Raw genomic sequence first — 23,351 nt, forward strand, 5'->3', positions numbered from 1 at the left:
GGAGAACCATAATGGAGCATGTGGATATTTGTTTACAACCAGGATTTGAGTTTTTTATACACAAGAAAACTCATCAAAATCTGGTAGGAGAGTGCTTTTGTGCTGGCCACTAACTTAATACAGAAGTGGTATTGATTAATTCTCTGTCCATGGGATGTGGCACATGAAATTTCTTTCTAATTTTCTATGCCCATGGATTAGCTTGCTTTAGAGACATGCACACATTTTTAGTGTTTTAAACACTAGAGAGTCCAAAAGTGCTCAAAATATCAAAACATTATTTTAGCAAATATGTAATTCTATTGTAGATCCCTTACCAGGTAACGCTAATGGGAAGTGGAACTTGCTACATTATAGCAATGAAAACCAGTGAGCATATTACTAGCATTGTAAAAATCCTTCCCTTAATTCTTAAAGCTTAATATTCAGTAATGTACATCTAGGTTTCAGGGTGCACAACAAATGTGCACTTGCAATTTCCAGAGGCAATATTAGGGAGCCAAAACTATTGGTCCCTTGAATAAGAGTGTGGGCTGGTTGTCGTCTTAAATATGAAATTTTCAACTTACCCAGATTGTGATTAGTTGCGTAATTGAATGTGTAAGTAAATGCTTTTGCATGTGTACTTAAATTGATTTATTTAAAAACTCACATGTTTTGGTTTCCACCTTCTACTGAGAAACTTATTTGATCTTTTGATTCCTCACATATATTGAAAGCAATTGTGGGGCTTATTAATAATTTATGTGACTATGAAATGCTGAATGGGGCCAACAGAGAGAGTATTGTTTACCTAGATAATTGATGATACAAACACAGAATTTCAGAATGGAATGGATAAGGGTATACATTTGACAAATAATTAAACTTAATAGCTGTGAAAATCCAAAATTATTTGTTTATGCTTTTAAAGAGATCCTCCAGGATCTGTTTCTTTTTTATTCCTTCCCACAAACACCTGCCTACAGTTCTTCACTGAACTGTCCCACCTTTTCTGGTCAAAGAGCACTGAGTGCAGCCTTTTCCTGAGATTGGGTGTCAAGGGTGCTCTCTCTCCCAACTCTCTCTTTAGGGCATACTTTATCATTCACTTTTTCATTCCCTCCTCTCTTGGCATTGATAAGACAGTGTATGCCTGCTACTGTTTTTCCTTTTAAATTTTGAGGCAATTCTACAAAAAAAAGGGATGTAGATGCACTTTCTCAAGTAGTTGCGCAGATAGGAGGGTTTTCTGTGTGCAGCTCAGCGCAAGCAAGCATTTTTTCCATCAGTTTCTTGGAAATTTGATATTTTCAAAGAGTACACAACCCACTTGCAACTGGTAGTCCCAGGAGACTCATGGGTTTCCCTTACAGCAAGCCTTTAGCTTCCCAACAAGCCAACCTGCATTTATTGTTCAGACTCCAGTCCTAGCCAGACTGGCAGTGGAAGGTGGAGAAGGAATGGATTTGAATGTGTACAGGCACACTATGCAGTGCATAAAATGTGGTGTTCACGTAGGATCTGAAGGCTGTTCAGACTGACATGTCTGGATTTTTTGTGCCTGTCAGGCTGGTCTTGATTTATTACTATGCAATGACAATGTGCTTGGCACTGTATAAAACAAAGGAAAATGCACTTCCCTTCCCAGGAGTTTATAATTTAAATATTAAAAATAGAGTGCATCCATGTGACTATCCCCTCAGCTAGCATAAGTAAGAGTAGCCCCACTGAAGCCAATGGAGCTAGCTTAATTTACACCAGCTGAAGATCGGCCTAGAATGCTGCATGTATATAGAACGTGAATGAGTTACTGGGGAAAAATCACACACCATCAAGTTGTAGGATTTTTATAATCAAATTACTATATGATTATGTCTCCAGTCCTCAATTGTTCTAAGTATTTCCAAGTAAAAACAAACACAGAATAAGCAGTAAAAAATGGATTGATGCTTTTTATGTCAAACAAATATTTCTGGGCAGATGGAAGACTTAGTTAATTGGTAATGGGATTCACAAATTTTCATGGCTAAATGAGTAGTTCAAATCCTTTCCAGAGTGGTAGGGACCAGAAATTTGTTGCTATTTGATGGTCTGTGTGATGTGTTTCATCTCATTCAAGTTTCCAGTGAGAGGTGTCCATGTATAACAAACCAACAAAAATCATCCAGAAAGCCCTTCTAACAAAACTCTGTCTGAGTCTGGTGCATAAATGTCTACTGAATTTGGTTCTGCATTTTCAGAAGTTTTAAAAACATTGGATGCACCCTCAATATCCAATACATTGATGGAGGTTTTAAAATATATATTTGCATAGAAGATTTGTGGGTGTTACACACATTCTTCTTCCCCCACTCCCTCAGCATATCTCTGTAATATTAGGCATTTCTTACTCTAGTTCTAAACCAAACATTAGGAGGAGGGTGTATGATAGCAAGACATGCATGAAGTTTGAGTAAATATCCTTTTGCCGATGGCTGTCCAAGTAAGAGGGTGGAAGTCTGGGCACAAACCTTTGCACATAGTTAGCCCTTTTGCTTCAACTATATGTACAGAGCCACCACATATTTAGGATCCAAAGGAAACGCTCAAAATTAGAGCTATGTGAAGAAAGGAAATTCCATTTTGTGGTAGGTTTCAATATTTTGAAATTTTGTTTAGGAACAAAACCTCCAAATTTTGAAATTCTATACAAGGGAAAGCCCTGGGTCCAGGTCTCCAGGGCAATCTGCCTAGCTAGCTGTCTCAGTGTATCTGATGCTGGAAGCTCTGGGGTCTCTGGTCCCCAGGAAGTCTGCATGGTGGGTGGCTGTTTCTTGGATTAGTGGACCCTGGAAGCCATCAGGAAACTAGGCAGATTTCAAACAGAAAGCTGCCTGGTAGGCAAGTTTCTAGATATGCCTGTTTTCCATCAGAACTTTGTCAGAGTCAAACAGTCTCCACAAACCATTTTGCTTTAAACAAACCAATCTGCAAATTCCCACAACAGATATTTTGTCAAAATTTGACAGCCAGCTATAATAGTAAAATACCTATCCTAAAAGTTGTTGTTCATTTTCCTGTTGAGTGTAAATTAGAAATAAAGTTAGTTATTTAAGCACAATTTTCTTCCTGATGGCAATTTACCCCAGAACAAAAGAACTGAACAAAGCCCCATGGGCAACTTAAGCCCCACATCAAGGGCTTATGTGCTGCAATGTGCCTTTCGCAGGCCTTTTGTGGGCTGAATTTCACCTCCTGTGAATAGGGTTAATAAATCACTATTCATAACTCCTACTGGGAAATGCCTGTAATTTCTGAGCAATGGCCATTCTTTTTCCTCTCATGAATATTTACAGGGTTCCATTGAAAAGCACTCTGAGTACCCTTTTGTTATATACTCTGTTACCTTAAAAATGAAAATTCCTAAACTTTCAAGAGCATTCTTTTTGAGGGAAAGACTGTGTGCCCTATAATATTCATGTTAGTTGTTTCCAGATGCTCGTTTTATGACAAATGCTTTCCCACTTCTGCCAGTGTTAAAGGGAATGCTTCTTACTTATCCTTTGGCTGGAGGGCACAACAGAAAGTTATCATCAGTATGTATGCCTATGGGTGTCGCTCATTAAAAGAATACATAGCAATGAGTCCAGTGTGGATAGCATGAATGGTGTATAGCTGGCTGTTCTCATAACATTTACTTTCCCTTTCTAATAATTATAAAAAATGTGTATCAGGTTGAAAGAATGAAAATGCCCAGTAGTTGGAAGAACAGACTAAGAGAAACAAAGGGATACAGTTTCAGTATGAAGAGCAGAGGAATTAAATGTTCTTGTTGACCAATAACTGGAGCTGTGCACCCAACATCCATGCTTCCCAACAGAAAATGTCATTGAAGGGAGGAGGAGTAGTGCCAAATGCAATGCTCTTGAATGTGCATCCCTAATGAGAGCCAAAGACAAAGTAGGGTTAATACATCACTCCTGTGTCTGGAATCATAGCCAGAACATTTTTAATTGCATTAAAGGATATTTTGGGTTGACTAAAACAAAATACAATTTTTCAATGAAAACTATATATTGAAACATCTAAGTAGAAGGTATATGTGGCCAATGAATGCTTGTAAAAATATTTGCCCAATGGAAATAGTATTACAGCCAGTTTTTAGTAAATTGCATAGAATCTTTTTGTTTGAAAAGAAGCTCATTCCTAAGAGTTACAGGTCACCTTGGTGCAAGTTTGGGCCATTCTTTCATGTTTATACAAGGTGGGGTGAGGACACAGAGAATCCTTCACTCCTACATAGGTACCCCAAGAATCCTGTGGTCTTGGATAAGTCATGTAGGATCAACATTTTCAAAAGTAAAGGAGTACTTGTGGCACCTTAGAGACTAACAAATTTATTTGAGCATAAGCTTTCGTGAGCTACAGCTCACTTCATCAAAAGTGTTCACTAATTTTGAATGGACCCGTAAGTGTCTCAAAGTGGATACCCAAAATTAGTGAACATTTCTGAAAATATAGTTTTAACTTCTCGGTTTCCCTGGTAAAATCGGAGTAATACCTAATTACATCACAGCAATATTGTGAAAATTCATTAGTTGATTTTACAAGGCACTTGTAAGGTGATGGTGGTGGTAGTACATGTATTGCTCTATCTCAGTTGTTGTTGTTTAATATTTATACTGCAGTAGCATTCAGAGATCCCAATCAGAATTAGGTCTCTGTTGTGATGGATGCAAAACAAATCCTTAAGAAAACAGTCCCTGCCTCAAAGAATTTACCATCTTAATAAGGTCTGGAAAACCTTATATAAACTGGAAATTATATGTACAGATGACCGGCAAGCTTCCCGTTTGAAATGGCTGGAAAGATCTCTCACAAAAACACTCTCAGATATGGTCTAACTAAACTTCTAATTTCACTGGTCCAGACTGCATAGGCCCATATTTTACACTCCTCCATCTGTCCAGGTTCTTATTTTAATACCCATCGCTATCGTATGTCTGAGCTAACATGAAGTCTAATAGCCACCATTCTTTTGAGAAGCATTTTCCTGTTGTCACAGAACGATGTAAAGTATGAAGGTACCATGATTTCTGAAAGGGAAAAGGGATTACTACTTGAAGGGGTTAAAATGGCAGTCAGACTGAGGCCTGGGCTACACTGGGGGTAGAGGGGGTGTTCAAACTAAGATACACAACTTCCACTACGCTATTCGCGTAGCTGAAGTCGAAGTATCTTAGTTCGAGTTACCTGGCTGTCCTCATGGCGGCGAGTCAACCATAGCGGCTCCCCCGTCGACTCCGCTTACTCCTCCTGCTGAGGTGGAGTACAGGCATCAATTCGGGGATCGATTTATCGTGTCTAGACGAGACACGATAAATCAATCCCCGATAGATCGATCACTACCCGCCGAGACGGTGGGTGGTGAAGATGTACTCGGAGGTATTAAGAGGACTACGTACTAAGAGGACAATGCCTCTGTCATTTACTGGGATTTTTTGCTTTCAGATACATGTTCCTTTTGACTGGTGATGGTAACAGGAACAATTCACATTAGAAATCTAGAGTATAAGGACAAAATGAAACCTAATTTAAGTGTTGGAATTGAAAGCCCTAACTGATTTGATCTGTGTAACCTGATTCGTTATGTGCTTTATATCCAATTTTAGGTACCAAAGGAAGAAACAAAGGAGAATTTACAAATCTTCAGGGGGTAGCTGCATCTACAAATGGAAAAATATTAATTGCAGACAGTAACAACCAATGTGTACAGGTATTGCAACTCTTTTAATATCAGTATTTTACTGTATTAAAGATAAGCCTTGTAAGATACAACCATGGCTAGAAAATGTAGAGAAGCCTGCCCTGCTCAGCATTCAGGATCACTCTGATATTTTTTTTGAAATATAGTAGCTGTTTCAGATTCATATCAGATCTGCTACAGCATGTGCTAGAATTGCTTCCCTTTTTATTATCTTTGAATATAAAGATGAGATTGATCAGCAGTCATATTAGAAAAATACTGACTTTGCGTTACAAGTTTTATTCCTTCAATCAGTGTTCCCAAATAAAATCCAGAATGCAGTGCCCAAACTTTCTCTTGCGTAATCTGATTTTTTTGAGGAAAAACAAAAACCAATATCGGTTTCATTTTCAAATACCTTTTAGTTTCACATCAGTCTGTTTTAATTTACTCTTCTCTCTGATATTATCATCCAAATGTTGATTTCTATAGCGGCAGCCCCAATAACCACAGTAGCCTGGTTTTAGGTGTTCAGATTCAATTTCCTGTGTGAAGATCAAACTGGGTGGATGGGTTTTTCCCTCCCTTTTATCATGTATCATCTTCACCATTAAGGATTTATCAGCTCCATTCTGACTGCACATATGGTTGGAGTTTAATGTGATAGTTTCCTCTTCCCTTAGAATATTGGATTTGCAGTGTCAACTGCAGTAAAAACTTGTTTTTATTAATAAACTAAACACGTTTTCAAAGAGACATAGGATCAAATTTTCATTAGCTTCTAAACATGCTCTTACATGAAATACAAGTGCAAAATTGTATTTGCAGCCACAAATGGAATTTCAATATCTAATTACCTGTCATGAAGACACAGCCAGTGGGCTAAACTCTGAAAGGTGGTAAGTACCTTAGCACCTCTCAGGATATCACCCAATATTTACCCGTAACTCAGGTAATTAGATGTTGAAATTCTATTCTACATTCTATCCTCCTCTCTTCCACAGACTTCTTGTGAAACCTTGGCTAAGTGTCTCTGTGCCTCACTTTTTTCATTTATAATATGGGAATCACACCACTTTCTTACCTCAGGGAGATGTTGTGAAGATTACTTCACTAATGTCTGTAAAGCATTTTGAGATTATTGCAAGAATGGTGCTATGTAAGTGCAAAGTACTTGTTTACAATAAAGTTAGGATCCTGGTTGAGGCCTAAATTGGGCCCAATGGTTTCAGATGTGTGCAGTAACATTGTTTCATTATTACAGTCAGATAAGGGACTGTAACAATTAATATTTCCAGTGCTTTAATTATTTTCCTTTTTGCCAAAGACCATGTCATGAGAAATAGATTACTGTGATTCATGTAGAATTACTTTTAAAAGTAAATATTTTAAAATCACAGATATTTTCCAATGATGGCCAGTTCAAAAGTCGTTTTGGTATACGAGGAAGGTCTCCTGGCCAGTTGCAGAGGCCCACAGGAGTGGCTGTGCATCCTAGTGGTGACATCATTATTGCAGACTATGATAACAAATGGGTTAGCATATTTTCATCAGATGGAAAATTTAAGGTAAGGCTATAATATGAAGCACTGAATGTTTAACAAGATTTGAATGCATTCTTCTCTTGTGGAAAGCCATGATGCACCTAAAACCAAGTTTAATAATAAACAGGAAAATGTCAAAACTGAGATACCAAAAGTATATGAATTAATATTTTTAATAATATTTTATCGGCTAGGTGTTTGGGTGCCGCACTACAACATAGAATTGTGTAACACCCAACAATAATAAACAGTGCCAAACTCCAAACAGTTCCACAGACATATCATTAAGTAGTCTTCAGTACTTTAAGACTAGGTGGGAAGATTAACAGATCCTCCAGTGGTAGCCTATTTCATATCCTGGAGGCCATGACTTAACATTAGTTGAGACCTTCAAATGGCAGTTAGAGAAAGAACATAGTGTGTTAGAAGGATACCAAATTGATAATTGGTTCCTCAGAAAGATGCGTCCTACTCTGTTTACTACATGCATGTCAGCAAAGCACGTTTGTAATTCACCCATTGTCCTATTGGCAACCCATGCAAAGACAGCAAGGCAGGTGTATTATATTCATAAAAGATCATCCGAGTGATGTATTATGGGCTGCCATGTTGTGTGCTGGTTGACTTGCAGGCATCCCAGAGTAGAGAGAATTACATTGTTTGAGTAGCAATAAAATAGGACCTAGCAAGATCTCCACTACAGAGAAGGACAAATGATACAAGTTTTATGAACTTGCTAGAAACACATCTATATTATCCCTTGTCCCATGGTTCTTTGTAGTCAGTGTGTGGTCATGAAGAACCTCTAGTTCTTGACAAATTTTACCAGTGCCAACTATGTGCCGCCCACACATGGCAGAACAAACTAGGCCTAAAGTTTGATGTGACCAAGAAAATCTCTTTTGGATCATGTACTTAATTGCTTAAAAAAACCTATTTCTGCCCATGATTTTTTCTCTTTGTTCTCAGTGAAATGAAGTTTGCAGTAATGTACTGATTTGGTATGTGAGTGCATGCTGATATTCTTTAATGGTCAGCACATGGAAAGGATAAGGACCTTCTATTAGTGTTAGACAGAGGTGTTCTTTATTTCAAGCAAGAGGCTGTGTTTTTGTCCCACTTTCCTGAGAGTTTCAGAGTAGCAGCCGTGTTAGTCTGTGTTTGCAAAAAGAAAAGGAGTACTTGTGGCACCTTAGAGACTAACACATTTATTTGAGCATAAGCTTTCATGAGCTACAGCTCACTTCATCGGATACATTCGGTGGAAAATACAGTGGGGAGATTTATATACACACATACACAGAGAACATGAAACAATGGGTTTTATCATACACACTGTAAGGAGAGTAATCACTTAAGATAAGCCATCACCAGCAGCGGGGGCGGGGGGAGGAGGAAAACCTTTCATGTAACAAGAACGTCAGAGGAACAGTGGGGAGTGGGGTGGGGTGGGGGGGGAAATAACATGGGGAAAGTTTTACTTTGTGTAATGACTCATCCATTCCCAGTCTCTATTCAAGCCTAAGTTAATTGTATCCAGTTTGCAAATTAATTCCAATTCAGCAGTCTCTAGTTGGAGTCTGATTTTGAAGTTTTTTTTGTTGAAGGATAGCCACCCTCAGGTCTGTAATAGAGTGACCGGAGAGATTGAAGTGTTCTCCGACTGGTTTTTGAATGTTATAATTCTTGACGTCTGATTTGTGTCCATTTATTCTTTTACGTAGAGACTGTCCAGTTTGACCAATGTACATGGCAGAGGGGCATTGCTGGCACATGATGGCATATATCACATTGGTAGATGCGCAGGTGAACGAGCCTCTGATAGTGTGGCTGATGTGATTAGGCCCTATGATGGTGTCCCCTGAATAGATATGTGGACAGAGTTGGCAATGGGCTTTGTTGCAAGGAGAGGTTCCTGGGTTAATGGTTCTGTTGTGTGGTGTGTGGTTGCTGGTGAGTATTTGCTTCAGGTTGGGGGGCTGTCTGTAAGCAAGGACTGGCCTGTCTCCCAAGATCTCTGAGAGTGATGGGTCATCCTTCAGGATAGGTTGTAGATCCTTGACGATGCGTTGGAGAGGTTTTAGTTGGGGTCTGAAGGTGATGGCTAGTGGTGTTCTGTTGTTTTCTTTGTTGGGCCTGTCCTGTAGTAGGTGACTACTGGGTACTCTTCTGGCTCTGTCAATCTGTTTCTTCACTTCAGCAGGTGGGTATTGTAGTTGTAAGAATGCATGTTCTTCTTAACTGCTGGAAATGGCCTACCTTGCTTGTCACCATGAAAGGTTTTCCTCCTTCCCCCCCATGTTGATTTCAAAAGAGCTATTTAAGAACTAAGGTTACTACTCATCAAGGGTAAAGGTGGCAGAATTTGGCCCATAGTAAATCACAGACACTGTTGTCTGTAGATTTTACTTATTACAATAGGTCTTTAAATGCAGCACAGAAATATAACAGACATAGGAAAAATAAAAGGCAGGGAAAACTGTTAGGTTTGAGAGATCCATCCCAGAGGCAATTTTATTGCTGTACCTGCTGTTCATATAGGTTATTATGCTCTTAAAAGGAACAGAATAAAAAGTCAGCTAACGCTTTAAAAACAAGGGACTGTTTCTTGGAGGAATTAGAAACAGGCATCTTTGTTGACCATTGACGTTCACCAACCTGCAGCTTAGCAGGCGTTGTACTCAGGGTAAAGTAAAATTGAAGAGAATTAAAAGCAGTGTCCCCAAGTCTGAGACAGAGTCCTCAGGACTGAGTGAGATGGCAATATGCTCTTCAGTCACAAAGAAGATCTCATGAGAAACTATCAATATGCTTTCTCATTCCCAGAGTCTGGCTTTGGAGCATAGTTTTCTAGTTGGCATTTTCTGGCAGTTAACATCTAAAATTTCAAGCCCTGAGCTCCTGCAGGTGGCTATTAACTGGGAGGAAATGCCCTCCCTTTGACTGCTGTTTACTAAATAACTCATTCTATAGCAGACAGTTATAATCTCTTCAATGACACCCCCTTAGTAAATTATGCAGTCATATAGCCTTAGGGTGTATGCAGCTGAATTTCCTATCTGATCTACTTTTACCTGAAGATCCATAATTAACCAATTGTTGATTTAAAAAAATTGTAACAGATCTGTTAAAGAAACAGATATAGAATGTCTCAGGTGTGTGCATGAAACTTGAGGTACTTCCCTTATAAAGGTAAAATAGCTTCCAAAATGTTCAGATACTCAGGGGATCTGGTTCTCCTCTCTGACTTGGCAAATTACTCCACTGAAGTCAATGAATGAACTGAAGACAGACTGGTGTAAAACAGGTGCAACTGGGATCAGATTGGATTGGAGGAAGATGCTGGAGTGCCATTTTCTTTAGTTCCCCTAGATTGAACATAAATTAAGCAAACTGGATCGTTGTCTTGGAAACCAGTATCCCGTGCAGCGTTCCCTGCTAACACAGAGACAAGTAATCAAAATGTTAATATTAAGGACACTAGTACAAGTCAATAAATCAGACTTTATGGTGCTAGTAGTTAGAATGATTAAATGGGAGAGGAAAATGTAATTACAATATAAAACACTTTTTATATGTAAACACAATGGACTGTGTTTGAGAGAAATTCAAGACTACTACAGAAGCAATCTACATATAGTGGGCAGGCTTGGTCTTACTGTTGAAACACAGAACAGGTGTTTAGAAGATCTGGGTTATATTCCTAGCTTTGCTAGACTTGCTATCGAATTTGAGCAAATCGCTTCATCTCTTGTCTCTGTTTCCCATCTGTAAAATGGGAACAATAATGCTTTCCTCCTTCACAGGGGTTTTGTGAGGTTAAAGTCAGCAATGTTTGCCAAGCACTTTGAGACTGTAGATAAACATACAAAGTATTAATGGTGATTCTGATTGAAGAAGGGCATGAAATACTGGGCAGTTTATCTGATGCAAGAAGTCTGCTCGTTGTTGGGCTGAACCATTGACGGTTATGTCAGAGTTTTATTCTGATCTTATTCTAATGTCATTTTTATCACCCTTCTTTTTTTTTTCCTCATTCCAGTCACTCCTCCCTTTGCACCATTTAAACAGTAATGAGAGCCAGTAAGCAAATTTCTTTGGAGCTATGGCCAAGCATCTCCATAATTACAGGACTTGGCTGGTTTATTGTAGCTGACTCCCATGCTAAGGAGAAAAGTTTCACTTTCCTGATGCTTTGTCTCCACTAGCTATAGGGACAGACTCTGAAGTTTTCTCAAGGGTGTGAAACTTGAATATCGCATAACGCAGAACTTAGCAAAATACTACTGTAACACAACAACAAACCCTGAATTTCTTATAGTGGGAGATGGTGCAGCCTAGTGGATAGAGTGCTGGGTTAGGACTTGAGAAACTTCAGTTCTGTTCTCTGCTCTGTCACTGGATAATCTTGGGTAAGTCACTTTGCTCCCATGTGCCTCAGTTTCCCCTCTGTAAGTGGGGGTAATGACATTTATGCCCTTTTGTAAAGTGCTTTGAAACCTACTGATGAAAAGCATAAAAAGAGCTAGATATTATTTCAGACAGAAGGAATACGTGCGGATGTGGTATTATTGGTATTAGCATGGCCACATGATCAAAAACAGTGAAGCAACATGGGATTATCTGCATTACTCACAAAGTGGCAGTGAAGCCTTTATATTGCACCAGCATTTACATGGGTATCCATACAGTAAATATTTGAGTTTTTAGAAATATTGATTAATACTGCTTTTTTATTTCTCTGCTCTAGAGCCAACCTTTCTATGTGCCACAAGTCCAACTGTAAAGGACTCATGCCATGTGAAGGAGAAGAAAAAATTGACAAATATTTTAGATGCCTCTGAAGATTATCAAAAATAGCTTTTCTATGCATAGTAATGTCATGACTCAGAAGATCCCTTGATATCATACTCTAAGGCTAAAAGAGGGATTCCTGGCTCTCTGAGGAGATTTTTTTTTCCCCTTCACTTCCAGCCCTGATGAGCCATACAGTATCAGTCCTTAAACCTGTCACTGGTCTAGGATGGTATATCGTCACCACAGGCCTCATGTCAGGATAGTATTTGAAGGGTGGGGAGGGATAGAAGAAAACATGTGTCTGGCAGGGCTTTTATTTTTAAATAAGAAAAAGTGGAAGCCGTTTGAAATTACTAAGAGGTTTGGATAGTTAGAAATAATCCTGGGCAAGGGGGAGGATAAAGAGAAGTGGTCAAACTGTGAGTGAGGTGCATGATGCACACAGTTTGCTACACAACCGTCTCCCTGCTTTAAGTAACTGAAAAAAAAAATGGTTATCAGACAAAAACAAAGCTGTACACGCATGCACCCACAAAGCTAAGGACTATGAATTAATTTCCATGTATTATGACCCTTTATAGCAACACGATCAGCAAAATTAAACCTTAAAAAATAAAAACTAACAAATCGAACACTGGTAGAGGTAAATCTTTGAAGTTTAGATATAAAACAACTAATGGTTTCAGGCACACACACATCCCTTCGTAGAGCATTTTCCACCTAAGCAGGGTGAATGTACAACATATGAAATTTGGAATAACAGGAAAAAGGGAAAATCAATAACTTAAATTCATAATGGCATATATAATAAGGAACATAATGTGCTTGACAGAATCAATTTTAACACATACTTTGCGTGAAAGATTTAGATGAGCCCTTACACTTTTTCTTTCCTAGTGGCAGAAGTGAGCTGTAGCTCACGAAAGCTTATGCTCAAATAAATTTGTTAGTCTCTAAGGTGCCACAGGTCCTCCTTTTCTTTTTGAGAAAACTCTGAGAATACTTTGTCCCGTCATTAACAGAAGTGACTAGATTTCATAATGCTCAGTTTTAAATAATCAAGCCTGTAATCCTGAGAGACCTTCAAGAAGTACAAACACACAAAAAGTATGTTGCTCCAGAATAATGTCACCAGTATATTTAGCACGAAACTGAAGATGGATTTTTAATAGCAAGCACTACAAACCATAGCTGGATTTAACTTGTGTGTAGTCTGCAAATTTATTTTCAAAATCCTGACTCAAGACTAATTATTTTATTACTTCACTCTTTGAGTGCCCATTAGTAAAGTACACTGGTTTTATTCATGTTATTTTATTTGAAGTAATATGGGCAGGAAGACACTATATTCATGAGAATGAATCATTTTTCCATAGGTTTCAGAGTAGCAGCCGTGTTAGTCTGTATCCACAAAAAGAAAAGGAGTACTTGTGGCACCTTAGAGACTAACAAATTTATTTGGAAAGAAAGATGTCTGTCTGTATCTGTACGAGTTTTTTCATGAAGTTGATAGATTACCACTCCATATAGCTAAATTCAGTGCCTTGCATAATGACAGGTTTCAGAGTAGCAGCCGTGTTAGTCTGTATCTGTATTGTTCCATAGGAATCCTGGAAACATTGCAGAGTGGGGATGGGGCAGAAACAGACTATCCTGAATCTTACAGCAAATTTTAAAAAAGCAAGATTTAATCAATTCAGAAAAGGAAATAGATCTACTGGTTTAGGTTTAACTGATGCCTTTGCTTGTTTGTTACTCTGCAAACCCTAATACGTTTCACTGGTAGGATATGACTACATTCACTTTTTCCCACTGTTGCCAAAACAAATTTATTTTTAAAATGTTCATTGAAATTATTTTCCGTAAATATCATTAGTCTTTTTTTTTCTAATCTAAAAAAAATGTAATAGCATACAAATACAAGGCCATGTGTTCTTTGTGTGGTGGGAAAATCCACTAGAAATGAAAAAAGTATGCAGGGATGCTGCAGGGTTCATCTTATGGAGTTTTCTCCATATGCTCCCTTCAAGATAGAAGGGTTCAGGCAATTATATAGAGGTTGAGGCTCGCTGGGGAAATGTAGGTTCCATTATGTCAGCGTATAGGGCAGCTTCAGCATCTTTCACTTCACTCACTACCATTCAGGATGGTTCATAAGGGATTGCCCCTCTTCTGCATCTGTGCCCTAGCAACTCCACATGTATACAAAAAGCCATGAAAAGTGGGCTTATTACTGTAATCTTTACTTCACTTCAAACTACCGTAAAGATGTCTGCTTCTAAATCCTCTGGTAGTCAAGGGAAACGTGCTATGTAAAAAAGCACCTTCTCCCTGCCTCTACCTTCTACCATCCTCATACAGCTGCTCCCAGACCCACAGATCCCCAGCTGCTCCTGCGGGATCTAAGGAAGAGACTTTTGGGGATTGTTACAGAAGCACTATTTACCCCAATTTTTGTAGGTTATGTGTCTGTTTCATCCCATACGTCTCAACCTTAACATGGTAGAGCTGTGTGGAGAAATCAAAATCCTGAGTGAAAAAGAATTTTCTATTTTGAAATATGGTCCCTGTTTGGAACAAAACCCCAACATTTTGGAATTCTCATTGAAAGGGAACGGAGCTGTGCCTCTGGGGCAGTCTGTTTGGCAGGGCTGCCCCAGACCTGTGGAAGTTGGAAGCCCTGGGTTCCCTAACTCTGAGGCAATCCATGTGGCAGACTGCTAAAGAGCCCAGCAGGCAAGCTGGAGGGAAATCAAGCAGTTTCCAATGGAACTTAATCAACATGGAATTATCATCACAAAATGTTTCAATGTCAATGAATTGGCAAATTCTGATGAAAAAAAAAATCTTTCATCAGAATTTTTTTGACCAGTTGTAGTTGAAGGTTCCAAAATCTTGAGATTCTATGAAAATGAGTCAATGCTCAAATTTGCATCTTTGATTAATACACGTTGCCTTATTTACAAAAATGATAGATGTCCTAATTGTCAGGCAGAAAATCTGATAAGGAGGAAGCATGGACCAAGCTTTAGAAACATGGGAGTTGCTGTGTTCCTGGGTGGTCCTGGCATTGCCTGGGTTGATGTCCAGATGGCTCCTTGAGGCTCTGGCCTAGTTTCTCCTTGTCCTGGAAGGGGTGAAGCACTGTGGTTAGGTTGCTGGATCCCTTGGGCCTGACTGAAGCTTTTTCTGAACTGGGTAAGTGGGTATGGCTGGGCTGTTGGCCCCTAGCTAGGTGTCCTTCTCTGACAGCTCTCTGCCACTTGCTCCCTGGCTGGTGGGAGGGGTTCTGACTGTGGTTGCTGTTTCCTGGCTATTGTTTGCAGGCCTTATGGCCAAGAAGAAATTATTAACATATCCTATGTCACTCTAGCCATAGCTCTGAGTCTGTGGCCCTGTGACTTGGGGGGAACCATACTGTGTCTCTATGGTTACAGTCCATATTCTATTTTGTATAGGTTTGAATATGGTACTCATTACTGTAGCAGCTGAGCACCTTCCAGAAGTAAGCAATGCAATTAACATGTGTCACATGTTTGTCCTCCTAACTGGGGTCTCTTTGCTCCCAGAGGACATCTACAGTGGCCTAACCATATAGATAGAGCCTACAGTATTTCTAGGTTTCAGAGTAGCAACCATGCTAGTCTGTATTCGCAAAAAGGAGTACTTGTGGCACCTTAGAGACTAACAAATTTATTTGAGCATGAGCTTTTGTGAGCTACAGCATCCGATGAAGTGAGCTGTAGTTCACGAAAGCTTATGCTCAAATAAATTTTAGTCCCTAAGGTGCCACAAGTACTCCTTTCCTTTTAGAATATTTCTGCAGCTCTCCAAGTCAGGAGATGGCAAGATCAGTGCAGAAAGCAGCTACAAACCAAAGTTAGAACAGGCGTGCTCCCTTCCATTGGCTAGTGTGGAGTGCAGCATGGAAAGCAGGAGGAAGAAGGGAAAGAGGAAGAAGGATAAAAAAGAATCTAACCTTCTATCTCCTGTCAGTCTCCCCATTATAACACACCAAATTAGAATATTCTTTAACCCTATTCCAGTATTTTGATCACATTATTTCTTTTTATTTTGAGCATTCTATACCACTTTCTCATCACCTGCAGCCTGTGAGCGTTGATCTATATTGTCTCACTGGAGGGGAAGCATCCTTCCAGTGTTGCAATATTATTTGCCTTGCAGTTTTTAGTTCTATTGGTAACTGTTTTGTTGTCACAAGACATATTTACTGTTTGAAATATTGTTCACTACACGTACGACAGGAACAGATTGTGTATGTAATTCAGTGTTTCAGTGACTTTTATTTGTAATTGTCCCGCCAAGATCCCTGTCTCTTTTGCACACTTCAAATGTAACCCCACATTTCTAAGCTGTGAGCAGTATAATGTCAGAGAGGGCCCACTACAGTATATTTGAAGCTAGATTGGGTTTTGGCTCCAGCAGAATTCCTTCCCTATGCTAACAGGCACTAAGAAAGACTGCAGCATGCTTCACACTCCATATCCCCAGCCAGCTCTGATGACCTGAGGATCAGGTCCTGGCCCTGCCCTTCTCTATCCTTTCAGGTAACTGGACTTCAAGCAGGTGCCCAAAAGGTAGAGGTCCTTTGTACCTTCTTCCCACCCCTGCATCTGAACAAGGGTTGGCTAAAGTCTGGCCCACAATTTTTCCTACCAGATACTCCAGTTTCATCAACAACATAAAATTTTGACATATAGTAGAACCTCAAAGATACGAACACCAGTCACAGACTGGCCGTTCAACCGGACACCATGTGAAACCAGAAGTAACCAACCAGGCAGCAGCAGAGACCCCAATAAATAAATAACTAAATAAAGCAAGTACTGTACTGTGCCTTTATTGCATCTTAAGGGTAGGCACATCTGCGGTGCCTGTACCAACCCCCACCCCCAGGCAGCCACTTACAGCAAGACACTGGGTCTGCCAGCCCAAGGCAGCCAGAGCCGGCAGAGCAAGAGCAGCACTGCAGTCTGTGCAGCTTTCACCCCTTTCCCCCACCCTGGGAGGGGGACTTGCTGCTTTTACTTACTCGACCTGCACACACACACACCCTCCCTCTGCTGGGGAGGGACCACAAGCTTGCAAACTGGTATGGGTCTGAGTAGGGAGCTCAGCTTCTGTTGAATCCTGGTCTGGAGCGTCAGCTGCTGGATCTGGAGTCCTTTGAACTGCACTTTGTTCAGAGTTGCAAGCATTTCAGTGTTACGGACAACCTCCATTCCTGAGGTGTCTGTAATTCTAAGGTTCTACTGTATTTGCACTTGATATTGAGCGAAGTGTTTGGCTTCATGTGTGCTTGGCTTCTACAATTGCTGATGCAGTACAGCACACAAATAATTTAGTATATGCAAGGTAAAGTCTGCCTACTTATGTCTTGAATGCTGATAGCTTTCCATCCTAGAAAGGGCCTATATTTCAGCAACTTTTCTTCTTAAAATGTTTATAATAAATCTTATGGCCACAGTTAAACTGTCTGGTAAATTTTAGAGGATTAAGTTTCACTTGCCACACTATGTTCATATAAAGATTATAAATTACAGGAGATCCCTGAATTGTACTTGCTTACGTAATCACACAAATTCAATCATTTTTCCTTCTCTTCTCTTGCAGGCAAAGATTGGATCAGGAAAACTTATGGGACCAAAAGGTGTTTCTGTGGATCGTAATGGGCACATCATTGTTGTGGACAACAAAGCATGTTGTGTATTTATCTTCCAGCCAAATGGAAAAATAGTAACCAGGTTTGGTAGCCGAGGAAATGGGGACAAGCAGTTTGCAGGTACACTTGACGGTAATATGTAAATCCCCTTTTCTTGCCTCTTCTGCTCACATTTGCATGATGTTTGAGCATGTTGAAGACGCTAGATCTGAATTATTTTTCCTTGTCATTTAAAAAATGGATGGGAAGAAAAGCCAAAGTATGATCTTCAGCTTTCAGCAGCAGCAGCACCAGGAAAAGGAAGGGTCTTTGTCTGAGACTTTTTTCTTAAACCTGGACGTCGTTCAGAAATTCATTGTGCTAATTTTCTTAGTTGGTGCTATGTTCTAGGAACTTCGGTCATCTTAGTCTTTTTTTCAAAATGAAAATCCATCTTTGAGAGACAGCTCTGAAATATAACTTTTACACCTTGTTAGGTTCACATTTTAACATACTACTCTGCAGTTAGTTTAATCAGTCAGGAAGATTAGAACATTTGTTCTTCACCAATAATTGTAACCAGTTCTTATTAGCTACCCTCTTTTGCCTGGCTGTGTTTCTGGCTAATGACCTAGGGAAGATAGATCATAATAGGCATTTGATGAAAGCCTTGTAATGTCTGCACTCACCTGCTGATAATAACTAATGCTTGTACAGCACTTTACAATAATCAAAGAACCATGCAACTATTAACTAATCCTATGTAAATGAATAAGTACATTTTTTCCCCTTCTTGACACCTTTGAAAATGGGCATAGAGACTTTAAGTGCAAATTTAGGCATGGACAATCGTGTGAGAGGAAATGGCTACGTTAGGAAAATTGCTAGTTACATGTCTAATTGGCCATTTGCACATGCCATTATGTTTGCACATATAATTGTGAAAATTAGGCATGCACTTTTGTGCATACCTGACTTTAGACTCCAAGTGACTTGTCTAGATCATTTTGCAGGTGTTCGGTCACTTTGAATAATGTCCCCAATGTTAATCTGGAGCTCTGATAAGTGTGCAGAATGGGAGGAATACTGCCTTAAATTGTACACTGTTATAATATTGTCAAAATTTACCTTTCTAGTAGAGTAGGTAGCTGAATGTGTTTTGGCTTTATTAGATTCCCTATTCTAATAGTGCTTTATGGTACACTTAGAACTGTGCATATTATTCACTAGAGTTTGGGCTCTAGCTCTGCTAAATATTAATTGTTACTAAAAATTTCTGGATATGCTATTTTCCTTTCTTTTTAAAACTTGTAGGTTTGAATTCCTTAGTACAGCTGAACAAGTAATCTCTAACAATTTATTTAATAATTTACATTCTCTTTCTGCTGGTCACAAGTTACTTGAATTCAGTCTTTATTTGAATTTATATACATTATGTATATTAATATGAATATATTGTATATATTTTCACATTTACTTTATGAATTGATCACAAAACTGGAACTTTGTATTGTGTTGACTTGTTGTAATTACTTACGTAGCATGGCACTGAGATCTTCTAGCCCAAATATTTGTGTGTGTTTGGATTTAACAAATTGGTTTCTACCAAAACTTGCATGTGCAGTTTTGATATATGGAGCTGGGTGAAAAATGCATTTTTTTCCTGATAATATTCACATATTTAAGTGAATTTGCTTTACTTATGATAACATCAGTTTTGTGTTTGTTCTAAAACTTGATGACTCAAATGTTTGTGAAAAGTGAACACAAAGTATATGGGTGATTTCATTTAAAAATGTGTATGAATATTTCAGAAACCTTGCTGCATTCTATCCCTGAACATTAGTGTCCTTAAGTACCAGTGCTGGTTAATGCATGATTGATTATTATATGGGGTTATAATCTGTGTGCAACTGGGTGGGCATTAGGCATTACTGATAGATAACTATAACAGATGAGTGGATGGATGAGAGAACATATGCCAATTTTAAAAAAATGTACCGTCTTACTTGGAAAATGGAATGAAAAGATTCCAAATTCTAAATTGTTGTTCCCTCCCACTTGACTAGTGATTGCTCTGAAGTCAGCCTTAATTTTTTAAAGAATGCAATGGATTTTTGTCATAACTTAAACCATTAAGTAAAAATCCTTACTTTTGAAGTTTACTTCTTATTATTTTATTTATTTTTCCTCTTTTGTATTGCAGGTCCGCATTTTGCAGCTGTAAACAGCAACAATGAAATAATTGTTACAGATTTCCATAACCATTCTGTCAAGGTACCGTCAATTAATGCCACGTTGCTATTCTGGCAGTTCATATTATCTTTCCTCCTAAACTAAAATAAAAATTAAGCCCTATTGTAATACAATGAAGTTGTTGGTCCAAGGTCTAATTCACAAACTTGGATAAGAAAGAAGGGCTTCATTAAGGACTGGGAATCCAGAGATTTAACAAGTGATTTCTTGGATTGGGGTAATTTTTGATTTTTTTTTCTAATGAAATAACTATTAAATACAAGTTGTAACTCGGATATTAAAAAAAATCTAATGTATTTTGTTATTTTGCCCTCCTGTCAAATAATTTCTTATATATTATATTCTGTTTGTTGTTTTGTGAAAGATTTTTTTCCCCTTCCTCTAGGTATTCTCAATATGTTTCCCTCACTTCTGGATTAAAACTAGTATAACAAAGAATAGTAAAAGGAGACAACATGTTAAAAATACATCTACATTGTCATAGATGCATAGGTTTTAAAACTGGAGGGACTATTTGTGCCCATCTTATCTTAGCCGCTGCATCACACAAACCATAGAATTTCACTCAGTAATTCCTGCATTGAGCAGGATTGGTCACTGGGTTGGTGATGTCTTTTGCAGCCATAAGAAGAGTCCTGCTTCATGACTGGTTGAAAAGTCCTATGACAAGTCATTATGTTTCTGTTGCCTCAGGTTACATAGGGCAGAAACGATGGTTACTATTCAGATAGCATATCAGATAGGTGTATGCTGGTGGGAGGCCACTGAGTTTGAAAGAAGTTATTACTTACCTGCATAATTTTTTTTTTCTGGACTTCAAGCTTCCTCTCCAATTTGGAATGCTAGTTTTCCCCTTCTCTTCCTCAAAAAACATAAACCAAACACACCTCACCACTCCCACACACCCAAAAAGAATGCTGCTATGATTCAAGAAATTCTTAGAGGTATGCAATTAAATATATTGGTTGAAATCCTGACTCCAGCAAAGTCAATGGAAGTTTTGACATTGATTTTTAATGCGGCTGGGATTTCACTTCCTGTTCTGCTGAATATCAAGAGTTAGTTGTCTTGATCAATATTCACATTGTAGAGCTACAAATCTTAACATTTACTTCAAAAATGTTACTGATTATTGTCACATGAATAATAAAATGTACTGTAATTTACTATCTTTAGCCTGGTACTAAATCTCTAGCTTTTGAATTGTGACCTTTCATATGTGTTTTTTTTTTTTTTGGAATTAGAGAGGCAATAGCAACTCATGTGGTTTGGATTACAACAGAAAAAGCAAGAGCACTGCAGGAGCCATAAAGCAGATTAGTTACATGGTTCAGCAGCAGGAGGGCTCTGATTTGATGAATTATATCTTCACCAGCATGGTTTACTGCAGTAATAGGAGTGATTGCAGAGACCTTCAGAAACTAGGGGCAGTTTACAAGACACAAAAGCCAGTCAAAAGAGAAATAAGAAATATGGCATCTAATTCATTAAATATGAATTTAAAATGCGCACATTACTGTCTTCCTTATTAGATTGAAGAGTTCCCATTGGGCCCTGATGTGATTCAGTGCATAATAATAATTGTTTGTTCTACCTTGATGGTTTTAAAACTAAATTTGAAAAACTGATTCTTTTTATTCTTTTTTTGTCTATATAATTGTCAACATGTTGGAAAGTTCTGTGCATTCTGGTGATATTTAAGTTATTTTCTCCTTAAAAGATGAGAGGAAAAGCAGAAATCAAATCCCTAAAATTCACCTTTTGCACCTAAAACCCTCCACTAGCATCCCCTCACCCCAACCACCACTCATCCTCTCAATTATCTCCCCTGTTCTTCACCAGAAATAGATAAACACATATCTCTGCCTCTTTTCCTCTTACCATCAATTGATTTCTCGCCCTCTCTTCCTCCCTCCACTTTTTATTATTATTATTATTATTATTTATTATTAAAATCTCAGGAGCCAACCTGGCATATTAATTCATCTCCACCCCCATGAATTGTTTTCTCTTTCCTTCTTCCACCTTTCCAGGTCTTCTGCAACAGTATGTTTTCTCTTACCACCTGTCTAATGAGGCAAGTCTCTTGTCCAACCTTTTTCTTCCATTCCTCTCTGCCATCTTTTCTGACTACAGATTTATTTATTTATTAGCTCCAACAGTAGTAGTTAAGCACCTCATTTGCAAACGGGCTGGTTTCTTTCTGCACTTAGCAGGTCTGCTTTCCTCCTTGCATTCCCTCACATAGGTTATTGTGATTCTCCAGCCATGAAACAGAGAGCTGGAAAGATTCTGTCCCTAATCTTGATGTGATGAGGAGCCACGCCTTTGGGTTGAATGAGACTGAAGAGGGATCATTTTTTCATAATTTGCAACTGTCCTGTTTTGTCTGGGACCATGCTGGGAATTTATAGTCCCAACCAGAGACCCAGGCAGTTGGAAGAAGCCATAGATTTAAAGAAACAGGATGCACATCTTCACAGTGAACAATTTGCTGTGCTACCCATACAGAGGGTGCAGCATGCTTTGTTTCCCGTGGCAAGCCAACTCTGATAGCTGGTATGGATGAAGGCTATGCAAAACAATGTCCCTGCTTCATCCCACTGCTCTCTTGCTTATACTCACTAGTTCCTAGTGTAGGATCCATGTGCCCTCCTCGTGTATATTCATGGTAGATCAGACCTAAAGTGAGAAGAGGGGGGTATGTCAGCAGATCACAGGATTGGTGTGAGGAAGAAAGGCAAAATCTCTCCTCTCCCATGTATTTCCATATAGGAAAGAAAAGAGAGAAGAGGTGGGTTCTGTCTTTAAAGATCATAAAATGCATGGTTTGGCTCGTATTTGATTCTAGGGAGGAGGTTCTTCTTATTTTAACAAACTGGTTAGTCAAGATGTAGGCTAGTTCAGGTGTTGGCAGTGAATACAACAACTTCATTCTTGACTGACTTATTTCCCCACTCCTCTACATCTGCAAAATGAAATAGTAACGATTTAAGCATCTGAAAACAGTGAAATGTAGATATAATAAAATACACTGGCTATTTAAAAATCACAGATACACATAAGCATCACTCTGACTGTATGGCATGTACTCTAGTGCCTTTTGGTAAGGTAAATATAATGCTTCTAAATGGGGGCAAAATTTCCCCAGATAATAAAATGAGAAACATAATTGCCTACATCCAGGAGTACAGAAAAGACAGGCTTATCAAGTAGTGTAGAGATTCTAGTGTGCTGGTTAATACCCAGTCTTGTACTTTACTTACCAAGTTGTTCTCAGGTCATTCCAGTGACAATGAACTGGACAACCAAAATGGCTCAGACTAGTTAGAGTTTAAGTAATATTTGACCTAATGCCCTTTTTTTTTTTTTTAACTTCATGTAG

The 23,351-nt window shown here is 38.7% G+C and overlaps 1 protein-coding gene across 33 annotated transcripts in view; it reads left to right on the top strand.

Moving 5' to 3' along the window:
* TRIM2 (tripartite motif containing 2) overlaps positions 1-23,351 on the top strand; it is a 120,619-nt gene that overhangs the window by 90,754 nt on the left and 6,514 nt on the right. For 16 of the 33 annotated variants that reach the window (XM_043513150.1, XM_038398324.2, XM_038398323.2 and 13 more), the window contains 4 exons: positions 5,634-5,737; positions 7,108-7,275; positions 17,683-17,863; positions 19,917-19,987. In XM_043513150.1, coding sequence (XP_043369085.1) covers positions 5,634-5,737; positions 7,108-7,275; positions 17,683-17,863; positions 19,917-19,987 — 524 coding nt within the window. Of the gene's footprint in view, positions 1-5,633; positions 5,738-7,107; positions 7,276-17,682; positions 17,864-19,916; positions 19,988-20,587; positions 23,346-23,351 lie in introns of those variants that run through there. The other 17 variants (XM_038398331.2, XM_038398333.2, XM_038398332.2 and 14 more) reach the window with 3 other exon arrangements.

This window comes from Dermochelys coriacea, chromosome 4 (genome assembly GCF_009764565.3).
Source record: "Dermochelys coriacea isolate rDerCor1 chromosome 4, rDerCor1.pri.v4, whole genome shotgun sequence".
Classification (NCBI taxonomy): Eukaryota; Metazoa; Chordata; order Testudines; family Dermochelyidae; genus Dermochelys; species Dermochelys coriacea.